The following is a 14,360-nucleotide window of genomic DNA, read 5'->3' on the forward strand; positions in this document are numbered from 1 at the left end:
GATGACATAGAATTGCCATGATTGGAGGTTCTTACATTTCTACTTGAACTAGTGCTACGTCCATACACAGCCCTTCATTTCTGAATCTTTATAGTATTCCAAGTCCCTGCCATTGTGAGAACATAATTCCACATTCTTATGTTAATTTGCTGGTGTACTACTGCTCCATTAACTCTCCCAGTATGCCCTGGGCCCCCAATCTAGTCTGGCATAGAAGGATAGTGTTGTATTTCAGCTCTGGGATTAAATCAGAATTCCAAATATCCACATGCATTGGGTTCTCATTTGGGTTGTTTGATGACTACATTTCACTGAGTTTAGAGGACCCACAGAACAGTCAGTTCAGAAGAATCTTCAATGTGCTTTAAGCATTGTTAGCTGTTCTAGAATCCCATTGAGACTTAATTGATGAACACTTCCTCTTTCCAAAGACACATAAACACACAGGGTGAATTACAATCAAAAGTGATCATCCTTTTGCCATACTCACTTTGAAGAGCAGAGCCATTGATGTGGGTACTTTAAAGGGAACATGGCTTTACTGTATGAATCTACTCTTCGCTTAGATTCTCATGGAACAAGTCTTTGTTAAAAGATACATTTTCTTACTTTTGTTTGGAATGACCCTTCCATTAGGAAATTGCCCTCTGATACGCTTGGAGACTGTTATAATTAAGGATTGAGCAAAAGAGCATAAATATTTCACAGGTATAAAAATAAATATGCAATTTGATGTCAACAAACCCAAACAGTTACAATGACCTTGTTCATGTACTCAGGGCCATAGAGTTCCATTGTATATTAGTCTGGGTCCCTTTCTTATAAATAATACAGTTTAAAATTTGTTGTGGGACCCCCTGGACCTGTGGGCCCCTATACCATTACTACATTTCACAATTTTTCACTGCTTGTACTAGCATTACTCTAGTAGTCAAAAGCAATGGTAGTAAAATAGCATTCTCACATGAGAAACAGACAAGACTCGAACTGATGCTCTCAGCTTCCTTTTGCACATAGAGTACAGTATATGGGCTGCCTTGGGAATGTGCAGAATGATTGATGGGCAGAAAGTGCTTAAAAGTCTTCTGATTGGCAAAACAAAGAATCGGAGCATGGCCTGCAGAATCTGACCACATATTTTTCCAATGATATCTGACAGGTATTAGGGACGTTTTCTGTGAGTGATTTCATTAAATATCACTTACAGCAACTTTTAGGCTCTATTCCTGTGTGGGCAAGTGCTGTGTGGGCAAGGGACCAATCATGAGTTGCCACATCACTAAAGCCAGTCCACCAGCATGGTTTTCTGTCCTGAGAAATCCAAGTTGGGAACGGTTTATAATCTAGATGTACCGTACCATGCTCAAGTGGAGATGCTACTGAAAACATTACCATGGTCAGATGCATTTGGCCCAATTGTGGAAAAGTGCTTTAATTTAACACAACACTTAAGTTGAAATTTCAGGTTTCAGTATCTTAGTTCTTACATCTTTAAAGGTGTGTTTTTACTTCTATTTGCATATAGGGCCACCAATATGCAAAATAATTAACATTACATTATCTCTTAAATTGTTTAATGTTTGTCTTGCCAATTTATCACACAAAACACATGGTAGATCAGCACAAACCATGTTCTTCATCACTGAATGTGACCCTGCATTTAATTTAGTGTGGGCCGTATGTTCTTTTACCTTGCATAGATTTATTTGTTTATTTTCTGAGAATAGTGGATGACAACCAATCTGTCCATGTTGACATCTTCCTTATTTTGCTAGATTTTAGCAAATGTTTGATTGGACATCTGGCCTGATGTCAACAACAAATGATATGGGAAGCATTTTCTCCTCACTTTTAAAAGTTGATGAGCCTATTTATTTTGCTAACTGCACAATTATATGACTAGTGCTATTTTATTATTTGCATTTATCATAATTTATATCTGTATGTGTGTGTGTGTGTGTGTGTGTGTGTGTGTGTGTGTGTGTGTGTGTGTGTGTGTGTGTGTGTGTACAGGAAAGAGAGTGTGCTGTACATTCTGCAAATCTAAACCCTAAGGCTGGGCAGTTATTCTGGTCTGGTGCCTGTTTGGATACACAGAAATAAAAACCATCACTATATCAATAATAACCAAGGCAGCTGTTGCATGTGCTGCCACACAATCACAACAACTTGCCAGGGAAGACTTTTGCCAAGGTTAGTGGGTTAAAGCTTTGAATCCCTGCAAGCCTTTTGTGATATTGACACATATCCACTCTGTGACACCCCGTAAATAACTCTTATTAGAGACCCCCACAAAGCCAGCGGCTAAATATTACTAAACCACACACCAGTTGATACAAACACACACACACACACACACACACACACACACACACACACACACACACACACCTATGTGTGTAATGCAGAATAAGCAATGTGTATGAAAACAAGTGCAATGTGAGACACGATTCTGCCTTCTAAACACCTTTGATTGACAGCTATCATTCAAGCGGCAGTTCAGCACCATGGATAGCGTCTTGATGACTGTAATCATGAAATGAAAGGTTTATTATTTATGCAGTCTGCACATCGTAGAGCAGGACATTGCTCTATTTTATTCCCAGCACAGTATTTGGGAGATGGTCAAAAATGTTACATTGCAGAGAATTTAAACAAAGCATATAACTCTTTAATTGATCCACGGCACTAGTTATTAGTAAAACGGGAATGACTTATAGTCCCATAATAGAGCATAACATGGCCATGCAATTTAAACTACTATTTAAAGACTTAAGTAGTCATAGGAGTTGTGGGCTGAGCTGTTGTAATGTGGGAGCTCTCCACAATATCAAACCTGACTTATCACTCACTAAGGCTACTGTTGCACGCTCTTCGAAAGGCCCACATTCATCATGAAAGGTATGAATTGATTTTAGATCAGGTTTGCCATTCCATATTTACCATCATGAACCGAAAAATCTATTGTTACAACAATAAATCTGTAATAACTTAGTAACCACCACTACAATCAATCAATCAATCAATCAATCAATCAATCAATCAATCAATCAATCAATCAATCAATCAAATACATTACACTGAAAGCTTAGCATAGGTTTTAATGACATAGCACATTAATCATTTATGGTATTTATTCATTTAAATTTCATTGGTATTTTGGCAGGAACTATGGTTATCAAGTTACATTTTAGTAAGGCTATTCATTAAAATCACATGTATAAGGTCTAAGGCTAGGGAACCAGGTTGACTAAGAAATGTGCTTCAAGTGGTAACAACTAAATTAACTGCTTTTATTCAATTCAGAAAATATTATTTAATATGACTGAATTCACCTGGTTGCACCGAGAAAATTTATTTTTAAAGATTAGATCAAAATGGGTAATCAATGTTACAGTTAGTTACAACTTTTTACAGTGTTATGCACATTTTCTTCAAGAGTGCTGTTCTTGTAATACAGGTAGCAGAAATTCACTTTGGATCAAAGCAGTAATAACTGCTTCTCTGTGCACCTCCTCTCATTAGTCACTCTGTCCTCATCATGAGTCACCATAGCTCACTCTCAGATATAAGTCTAGAGACAGTCTAGAGTGGCTCCTAATGAAGACATTAAGAACCCTGCCCAAAAACAATCACAAATCATCTTGCAATAGATAGTAATTTGTTGCTGACTAAGAGCCTCACACTCTTAACAGTAAACTTAATCTGCATTACTGACTGATGTGACACTGACCATTTTTGTGACCAATTCTGCACCTGTTCAGCTTGCGGTTGAAGGGCACAAGCGCCCTGCAGATATTGCACCTGCACAAACACGCCCACTAACGGATGATATCAGCTTAAATATATACACAGACATTTTTCTCTGTCCATAAGAGGTGAGGAGGTATCTCAAATCCGTCACTCATTACCGTGAGGCTATTAAAAGGCTTTAACACTGACTGTAATGTCATGTGAGTGGATGGACCATAACATCATTCCATACCTGTCATGCTCATGACATTTTTGTGCAATGCATAAACTGAGAATTTGTTACAAATGGTGGTTTGAACTACACTGTAAAAACATTTTGTCAGGTAATCTAAAAAATGTGCTTCATATAACAAGTCAAGAAACAAATAAACAGGTGTTTATTCAACTTTGGGCAATTTTATGTCCCAGGGGTTGATTTTCATTCTTTTTTTTTAACTAAAAGATTTCAGCTTTTTTTCTAGTTGTTATATTAAAATAATTGTGTCAGACCCAGACATTTAAAATGTGAAAATCCATTACATAACATAAACATAAACATAAAAATAAACATTTTTACATATTAAAACTATGATTATCTAAACAAATAGTGAAATAAGCAAACCGTATTTAGGCCTATTGTGTGAAAATTATCTCTATCTTTTGAAAGAAATATGATTGTCCCACACAATGTGTGCAAATTGTATTTAATTGGGTACAGAGAATGTTAGCTATGAAATAAGCCTTTTTTTTTTTTTTTTTTTTAAGTGATTTCCATCACCAATTCTATTAAACATAATTTGAGGTGTGGTGGACACTGTTGTGTGAATTTTTATGACAACTTAATAAATAAATGATACAAAAATCATGTGATACAAGTAGCTACATACACTTTTGGACATTCTTAGTAGACAAATTAATTAAACTACTAAGAGTGTAAAAATTTTTAAACAAGACTTTATATAGGCTAGGCCTATGCCCACAGAGGTAAACGAGACCGACGTTAAAGAAACACATATTGTAAGTATACTGAACAGCAAGTTATCACACACAATAGGTTTCTATACCAAAAGTACACATCACGTTTATTGCTTTTCTCACACGCAGAGAAGACTATGCTGTCATTCAGCCGTGCACCTGTTGCCCACGCATGTACACTTAAGAGCAGGCTGGTAAGCGCGAGTGCGACCCGCGGCAAAATGCCAGAAAGGAAGCCGCGCGTTGCTGGATCGTGTGGTCATCGCGCGACGCAATGATTCGGCAAGGACGAATGTGTGTCTCGCACCACAGGAATTTTGTGGGCGGTGAGAGAGAGGCAAAGAATTGCAAGGCATATGATCTAACTTTTATGTGGTCCGCGTCAGAGTCTGGAACTATATATGAATGATGATGGAGAGGAGATGCACAGATCATTAGGGAGCTGAGCAGGCACACCGATCGCATTGGGACCCTAATTAAATTGAAAGAGAACTACCTCTTACCACTATCAGCCTTTGTGGAGAACACAGGCACCTTGAGCAGATACAAGGACTCATAAAAACTTCACTTCATAGACATGGGTCTGCTGCGTGTGGAAGAGCTGGTGAGTTTTGTGCTGATGCATGCAGTGCTCAGTGTTGTATTTGTTATTTTATTTTTTCTGAATCTCAGAGTCTTATAGTCTTATCATCTCTCGGCTGGGTTTCAATGTTGACGTGCTAAGGAGTGTAACTTAAAAATGGATTTAGTTAGAATTCTGTGCATCTCACACATGCACACACGTTGGGTTTTCATGTTTTATGAGGACTCCACAGACATAATGATTTTTATACTGTACAAATGTTATATTCTATCCCCTAACCCTAAACCTAAACCTCATTTAAACCTAAACCTAAACAAATACATTTTCAAAAAACACAATGTACTATGATTTATAAGCTGTTTTCCTCATGGGGACCGACTTCAGCGTCAACAATTTCAGGTTTTACTATCCTTTTGGGGACATTTGGTCCCCACAATGTAGGGAATACCTGGACAAACACATGCATGCACACACACACACACACACACACACACACACACACACACACACACACATACATGCCTTTGCTTATATGTCCTTAAGGATTATGAGTGGGAAAAATCAAGAAGATAGAGAGAGAAAGAAAGAAAGAAAGAAAGAAAGAAAGAAAGAAAGAAAGAAAGAAAGAGATGGATGGATAAATACATAGATAGATGTTATTAATAAATATCAGTGATTAAGGAGGGCCCAGGATGTCTAGAATAACCAAACTGCAGGAGCATGTCCTCCTATTTTAAACAACAGAGACAACACAAATGTGTATAATTTATTATTTACATACTCAAAACAGCTGAAGACTCTCCTTCCACCGCACCCACACAATCAACCCAAATTAAACTACATATGCTTTACACTACACCCTAGATCTTTCCCTGTGGGCTGTTCAATCCTAGAGACAGAGGGTATAATAATAAATGCAAGACAGACTGTTGTCATGTCCAATCACAGGTCACTGGGAAGAGAGGCGAGGGCAAGGGGACGGAAGACGCCTGTGCAGAGCTGTTTGCTGCAGGAGAATATGAGACCACCATCATTCAGGAGAAGCAGGATGGCCACCAGGACCTGAATTCCACCACCCAGAATGACTTTAAACAGAGTGAACGCAACATCAAACTCAATGTATGAATGAACACAACTTTGCAAGAGTGAACATGGCATGACACTTTGTGAGATAAACAGTCACACAGTTTGTGCTGTGTATACTGACATCTTTTTCAACTTTCCTTACTTTCCTTCAACTTAGGTTGACCGGTCAGGGCAGCTAAAGCTAGAAACAGTTGAAGATCTCTTCAACATTCTACAGCTGAAGAAGAGAAGGAAGGAAAGGAAGATTGCAGAGCTAAAGAAACAACCAGAGCCTGACATCCTGGTGAGGATCCTTATTCCCTAATGCATTATAATGCTATAAAATGCATTTGAGAGACATATTGGGCCTCATTCATGAAACACAAGCAGAACAAATTTGTGTGAATAGTAAGTAAAATTATTTTTAAGCAAAGTGTTCCATTCAATTGAATCTGAGAATTAACATAAGAATGCATTTATTTTACACACAAATTGTGTCCTCCTCATGTTTCATGAATAAAACCAACATGTCCATGGAAGTTTATTTTTTAACATCAAGATTTTTAGCTAAATTCTTATTTATTTAAGAGAAAGTGTATATCTTAGGCCCTAAAACTGGTCTGTAACTAGTTTAATCGCAATGTGTAATCGTCTTTTTGCCTTCACTAGTACAGTATAAGTGTTTAAATGTTAAATCGTCCTGTGGTGTGACATATTAACTTTTAAAAGTACAAATATTCCATGTAGTCTCTAAAGTCATAAAAGACTTATGTATAATAATTAAAAAATTATTTTGGAAAAATTATGTTCAAAATAGTTTAGATGAAGTATATCCTGTCAACTTTCAAACTAATTTACAGATTTGTGTAGTACAATAAGTCAATAATCTATTTGCATATTTTTTTTCAGCCTGAGACTGTGGACCAGGTTTTGTTTCTAAAAGCTGTCACAGAGAACAAACTTGCTGTGGTTGAAAAATATTTGTCAGACGGTGGAGATCCCAATGCCTGTGATGATGTGTGTGACACACAAACAAATACACACATCACACTTTCCTTCACTTGTGTTGCTAACATTTTCTTGCCAAGTCCAAAATGTGCATCAGTGTAACTTGTAATTTTACTTGATTTTTCCTTCTTTCTCTTTTTCTCTCTCACACAGTTTAAACGCTCAGCTCTGCATAAAGCCAGTGCACAAGGTCACACAGAGATCATGAAGAAGCTCCTGGAGAGTGGCGCATCCATGGAGCAAAAAGACAAGGTAGAACAGATGCCAGTGCAACAAGACTACTGTCCCTTGTATTATTATTTTATGTTATAATAATTCTGAGACACATTTCTCACACATTTCATCTAATTTACAATTCTTCCTTATAAAATATCTATAGCTGAATGCCACAGCTGTGCACTGGGCATGCAGAGGTGGAAGCCTGCTAGCCCTGGAACTGCTACTCAACGAAGGAGCCAAATTCAACTCCAGAGACAAGGTAGATAAAGCCGCTGTTCCTATATGCACTAGATGGTCTGTGAACATTGATAATAACATTTGCAAATTTCATAACTCGCTGATTCTTGAGACAAGGAACAAAACATGTTTTAAATCTATTTAATAATAAATTAATTGAAAATGGATATGTTTGTAGACAAAGGTCTCAAAAAATAACTCGGGGGCCTGGGTAGCTTAGCGAGTATTGATGCTGACTACCACCCCTAGTGTCACAAGTTTGAATCCAGGGTGTGCTGAGTGACTCCAGCCAGGTCTCCTAAGCAATAAAATTGGCCTGGTTGCAAATTGGTCATAACGTGGTTCTCGATCTCGGTGGGGTATGTGATGAGTTATGCGTGGATGCCACAGAGAATAGCGTGAAGCCTTCACATGCGCTATGTCTCTGCGGTAACGCACTCATCAAGCCACGTGATAGGATGCTGAATACTACTCACTTAATCTCAGTAACCATCTTGTTATTGGACACTTTCACTCATGGATTAAATTAATCATGGCTGATTGTGAATAGTGAATTTCTACAGTGGCATCTGTAACTAAACCTATTGATTTTGAATGATGCTGCACCCACACCACTAGGTGTGTAAGTCCAAGATAACACGTAAGTCATTGTAAGTCCAAGATAACGCGAGCAAAAAGTGACTGAGCGCACCTTTAAGTTACATGTGCTTCAAAGTATAAAGCATGCATTTTTTCCACATATTGCTTTCCACAGTCACTTAAGTGTCCACAGCCGACACTTGATCTGGAACCTTATTTTAACACATTTAGCACAGTAATTTGTGTCTTTGTTGTGTATCTACAGCTAAGCAGCACTCCTCTTCATGTTGCGGTTCGAACAGGACATTATGAGTGTGCCGAGCATCTCATTCACTGTGGAGCTGACGTAAATGCTAAAGACAGGGTGAGAAACTGGTTTGTACTTCAGTCACATATTTTTTTTCCTATCAAATCACAAATGTGAAAATGACTGTCACTCTCATTTTGCACAATTGTAACTCTGTTAAAACACAAAGTGCAGCATTAGTCCACTGTCCCATGTGCTGCTTTCCTCTCTTATAATGCCAATGATCTCTTTGTATAGGATGGAGACACACCCATGCACGATGCAGTAAGGATCAATAGATTTAAAATGATAAGACTGCTGATGATGTATGGAGCTAGTCTCAATGCCAAAAACAATGTAAGTCTTATCTGAGAACATACAGCCCTATTTTATTTTATTTTAAGTTTACCTGACGCCCTCTAGAGCCATATTGATTTACTACATGATTCTGTTCAATGCCCCAATGCTAACACTCCAGTGTGTGTGTGTATATATATAAATGTTTGTTATAAATGAAGATGAAAAGTATTTCACATCTTTTTGCATTTCTTGCTTCTTAAATTTGATTTTGGAGTGTTAGCATTATATATCTATCCTACACTTATCTTAAAGGAATAGTTCACCCAAAAATGAAAATTCTCTAATATTTTACTCACCCTCATGCCATCCCAGAAATGTATGACTTTCTTTTGCAGAACACAATTCAAGATGTTAAGAACTTTTAAGCTCCAGAAAGGACATAAGGGCAGCATACAAGTAATCCATGAGACTCCAGTGGTTAAATCCATGTATTGAGAAGTGATATGATAGATGTGGATGAGAAACTTATCAATGCTAAGTCATTTTTTACTATCAATATCCACCTTGGCCCAACCAGAAGGTGGTGATATGCACAACTAATTTAAATAGAAATGCTGCCTTTATGTTCTTATGGAGCTTAAAATTTTGGCCACCATTCACTTGCATTGTCTGGACGTACAAAGCTGGAAATTCCAAAAATCTTTGTTTGCGTTCAGCTGAAGAAAGAAAGTCATACACATCTGGGATGGCCTGAGGGAGAGTAAATGATGAGAGAATTTACATTTTGGGGTGAAATATTCCTTACTTATTTTAACTCATCTTTTACAGGACGGAAAGACACCAATGGAGACACTGCTTTCATGGCAAAAAGGAGTGAAAAACATTCTAAATAACTTTAATGAGAAGGCAGCTCCAAAGCCAAATGAACAACTTTTTAACATCCGCCCTGCTGAACAAGTGTTATAAAATGTTCTTTCTTTCTTTCTTTCTTTCTTGTTAAAGATTAAAGACTGAACAGTGTTTTGCAATGGAAGATAATCGCAATGATGACGCTAATTGCTGGCAATAGAGCGACTGACATATTGATGATATTTGTAAATATTGCTTTCCCTGTTATTGAGATTATGAGAGAATGGAATACTCAACAATTAACACAAGAACATTTGTCAATAGTGGTTGTGTATTGAATCAGTGTATTTATTAAACATTATTTTAGTTGACTTTATAACTTAAGTGATTGCATTTGAATGCCCATGGCTGTGTTTAGCTGTTACAGATGTCTAGACATATTGGAACTATGTGTTCAGATCAGAAATGGAACAGAATGTGAACAGAATGTGAATGCGGGTCTGAGAATGTTTGAGAAGTTTATTATGACTGATATTATTATTTTAATTGTTTTGTATTAATGGACTGGAATTGAGAAGTCTTTGAAACCGGGTACATGGACATCACTTAATGAATGTGCATTGGTAAAATCTATTTTGTACTTTTATTTCTCCTTTTGAGCATGTTAAAGTAATTTTGATTCATTTGAATTCATACCTGAATAAAGTATAAGAGAATAAGTGTGTGTGGTATGTAAAGTAGGGTTGCCACCCGTCCCGTGAATTACGAGATCGTCCGGTATTTAAAGATAAAATGATGCGTCCCGTGGGACGTGATTTGTCTCGTATTTAAGCTGGTCAAATGGTATCACGATGAAATTGTTCCAGGTCGCCAATTTAACATTGATATAAATATTGTTCTAAAATGTGCTAATACTGTGGAGGGTGTGGTAACGGGACCGTCTGAAAAGTCCACAAATGGTGGTAAAACTGTGCTGTTTTTTCTATATAAATGTTCAATAAGATCAAACAATGTATGGATACAATCATAAAGATGAACGAAAAAAATAAACAATTAAAATAAATATTTTTTTTTACAAATAAATAAAAAATATCTATAAACCATCCAAAATGTATACATAAAAGATAAAAAATAGATATTTTTTTTAATAAAGATATTTTGAACATATAAATTATGTATTTGTTATCATGGGTTAAGTAATGGGTCAAGAAAGTTAAGGAAACAAATAAGAAAGGATACACAATTTTGTATTAATAATGCATATTGACAACGCATGTATTGCTAAAACTGTGGAGGATGTGGTTAGAGGCTGTGATTCCCCCCCAGGGCTGGACCTGACCAATTTGGTGCCCTAGGCAAGATTTTAGCTGGTGCCCCTTGCATTGCAGCCAATTCCACCACTGATCATTGTGTACAAACTATCATTCTTAACATTAGCCAACTTCTTTTGATTTTTTTCTCCATTGACTAAGACTCTGTTAAAATGGTGATGCTGACACCTTCTCTCATCGTTTTTTTTTTTTAAAAACTTGAAACTGTTTTTTATTTGATATGGTCCTCTGAGAACAAATTTGGTTCTTACCTTATCATTTAAAACAGATGGCTAGTCAGCAGGGTCTATTAGTGCAGCCTTTTTGTAGATGCATGATGTTGTGCTGGGGCTGTGCTGTGCTAAGGTAGAGGGGACAGGTGCAGTTGATGCTGCATCACTGGGCTGTGCTAAGGTAGAGGTGACACGGTGCAGTTGATGATGCATTGCTGGGCTGTGCTGAGGTAGGGGGGACAGGTGCAGTTGATGCTGCATCACTGGGCTGTGCTAAGGTAGAGGGGACAGGTGCAGTTGATGCTGCATCACTGGGCTGTGCTAAGGTAGAGGGGACACGGTGCAGTTGATGATGCATTGCTGGGCTGTGCTGAGGTAGGGGGGACAGGTGCAGTTGATGCTGTATTGCTGGGCTGTGCTGAGGTAGAGAAGGTGTCTGCAGGTGGCCCAGGATTTGTAGGGGTGGGATTCAAATATTTCAAAAGTGCATGTGAAGAGAGAACAGGAGTATATGGTTGTTATATTAGCCTATATTAATAAAAAAGCTGCTGATGGTGAAACAATATACAATAATAGCACTTAAGCCACTTTATAGCCTAAACACAAATAGCAAGTGTAATTACACCTAGCATTCATGCACAAAACATGTATTCAATGAGCACTTCTCTAGTATGCTGTTTGCTATAATACATATAATGATATATAATATAATATATAATAATTATAATATAATATAACAATCAATAATGAAAATGCAATGGCTTACAACTATTAATTACAAAAGGGTATTTTAATTTACTTTTACAATTTCTCAAAATTATTTATGTTATATGTTAGGTTATTCCCCAAACAACACCTGAATCGTCTTTCTAACATTCCCTAAAAGCGGTTTCACTGTTCACACACATCTTCGGATAACGTAATGAATTTAAGGTAAAGGAAACTGACATTAACTCTAGCTAGATATTTAAATTAGCAAATGTTACTAGTATCGTCCAAAGTAAGCTAGCTTGTAGTAACACTGATCCAAGGGTAACTATTATGAACTTAGATAAACTATAATTTATAATTTATAATTTAAACTATATAATTACCTCTGTTCTTATCCCATTTTTGTTCCTCTGATCTTCTTCTTTTTCTACCCTGGGCACCAGATGGCTTTGTTGTTTTTGACATGTTTGAAGAAGGCTACTGATGCTAATTTATCTTGTTCAGTGACAGTGTCACTTCAGATAACTGAATTCGCCCATCCCCAACGATCAAGTAGTCTAACTATGAGAGCGGGGGGGCGATTGATGCACCAGGCCGGGGTGACGCTGAGGGCAACAGAAAATATAAGCTATGTTGTTATGTTGTTGTAGGGGCTTTTCACTTTTTTTTATATTTCAAATGAATAGTATTAAAACAGTATCAGCAAAAAAAAACTAAATCACTCACTCATTTGGGCGCCCCCTATGGGTGGACGGAGCCCCAAGCATTTGCCTATTCTGCCTAAATCACCGGCCGGCCCTGATTCCACCCATTTAATTTCCCCTAATTTTAAAATTTCAAAATTGTCAACTCTAGGTATGCTTGCCTTACATATTTACCTTTATAAAATATTATAAAAAAAAAACAAAACTGAACAATAATAAACATGAACAAATGCAACGGAATAACCACTCAACAACCAAATATAACGTCTCTGTTACATACGTAACCTCGGTTCCCTGAGACGAAGGGGAGTTCCTTCATACACTACCTACTTGAAACCTCTCTACAATAATGCCAGTATTCTAATATTGGCTATGGTGTTTGAGCCCCGCCTGTTTTGGTGCGAAACTGACTACTCGGTTCGGCGCAAACTGACCGCTATAAAACAGGTGCACAGACACCATTTCCTCAGAATTTCTGACTGAGAACAAGGAGCGCATTGCTCGTGCCTCAAGAACTCTGAGTCTTGTGGTGTGGCTAGCATTCGCAATGTCTCGTTCCCTTTGTCTCAGGGAACCGATGTTATGTACATAACCAAGACGTTTCCTTACGACTTCAGTCCACTTGACATAAAGCATATAAAGCAGACATATAAAGTATATGTAAAACATATATAAAGCATATAGGGAACAGAACAAAATCCCATCACGTCGCACTTCACAACATAACTTCCTAGAGAGGAAACATGGCGGCACAGTCTTATGGGACAGCGACCGACATGTGTGTGCCGCAGTAAGTGATCCTCATGATGGCCAGGAGGAGAGCACTCATAATGAATATACAGTATGAGCTATAGCCATATAGTATGAATTATATATATATATATATATATATATATATATATATATATATATATAGAGCCAATGAATAGCAAGTGCTCTAAACAGAGAGGACTTGTGAAGAAAGAGACGTTACGTCTAGGTTGTAAAACCTTGCGAATGTGTTTTGAGAGGACCATCCTGCAAAACGTATGTCTTGTAAGGATACACCATTCGTTCATGCCAATGAGGAGGCCATGCCTCTAGTTGAGTGTGCTTTAACACCAATTGTGCAAGGGTAATTGCATCGACAATCGAGTGAGAAAATCTTTGCTAAGAGATGGATATTCCTTTTGTGCATCCTCCATAGCATACAAAGAGCTGATCAGACAGTCAAAACTGGCTTGAACACTCAACGTATGTGTGTAGCGTCAGTACAGGGCATAACAAATGCAATGATTGTTCCTCATCTGAATTAAATTGACAAGGGAAGAAGGCCTGAAGGTGAACAACCTGCGCATTGAAGGGTGTGGTCAGAACCTTAGGTACATAGTCTTTTCTGGGTTTGACAGTGGCTCTTGAAAGACCGGGACCAAACTCTGTGTAGTTCATGCATGTAGTGCTCTCCGTTCAGTAGCCACACATGTGAATTCCACAGCTGGGGCTGATGCCAGACTGTGCCTTGCATCTGAGAGAGGAGATCCCTCCTCAGTGGTATTTCCCATGGTGAGCTGTACAGCATCTCCATCATTT

The 14,360-nt window shown here is 37.7% G+C and overlaps 1 protein-coding gene across 1 annotated transcript; it reads left to right on the plus strand.

Moving 5' to 3' along the window:
* The first annotated feature begins 5,125 nt into the window (after positions 1-5,125).
* Positions 5,126-10,574, plus strand: LOC127662900 (ankyrin repeat domain-containing protein 1-like). The gene is made up of 9 exons (XM_052154294.1): positions 5,126-5,311; positions 6,239-6,409; positions 6,534-6,659; positions 7,265-7,372; positions 7,517-7,615; positions 7,743-7,841; positions 8,664-8,762; positions 8,943-9,041; positions 9,813-10,574. The coding sequence occupies exons 1-9, from the start codon at positions 5,285-5,287 to the stop codon at positions 9,948-9,950; spliced, it is 966 nt and encodes a 321-aa protein (XP_052010254.1). The 5' UTR covers positions 5,126-5,284; the 3' UTR covers positions 9,951-10,574.
* Positions 10,575-14,360: the final 3,786 nt, after the last annotated feature.

This window comes from Xyrauchen texanus, chromosome 22 (assembly GCF_025860055.1).
Source record: "Xyrauchen texanus isolate HMW12.3.18 chromosome 22, RBS_HiC_50CHRs, whole genome shotgun sequence".
Taxonomy (NCBI): Eukaryota; Metazoa; Chordata; class Actinopteri; order Cypriniformes; family Catostomidae; genus Xyrauchen; species Xyrauchen texanus.

Bases quoted from the DNA above. Each gene is read 5' to 3' on its own strand.
- LOC127662900 (XM_052154294.1), top strand. From the start codon at position 5,285: ATGGGTCTGCTGCGTGTGGAAGAGCTG. The intron at 7,373-7,516 runs GTGTGTGACACA...TCTCTCACACAG, and splicing joins ATCCCAATGCCTGTGATGAT to TTTAAACGCTCAGCTCTGCA. The intron at 8,763-8,942 runs GTGAGAAACTGG...CTCTTTGTATAG, and splicing joins ACGTAAATGCTAAAGACAGG to GATGGAGACACACCCATGCA.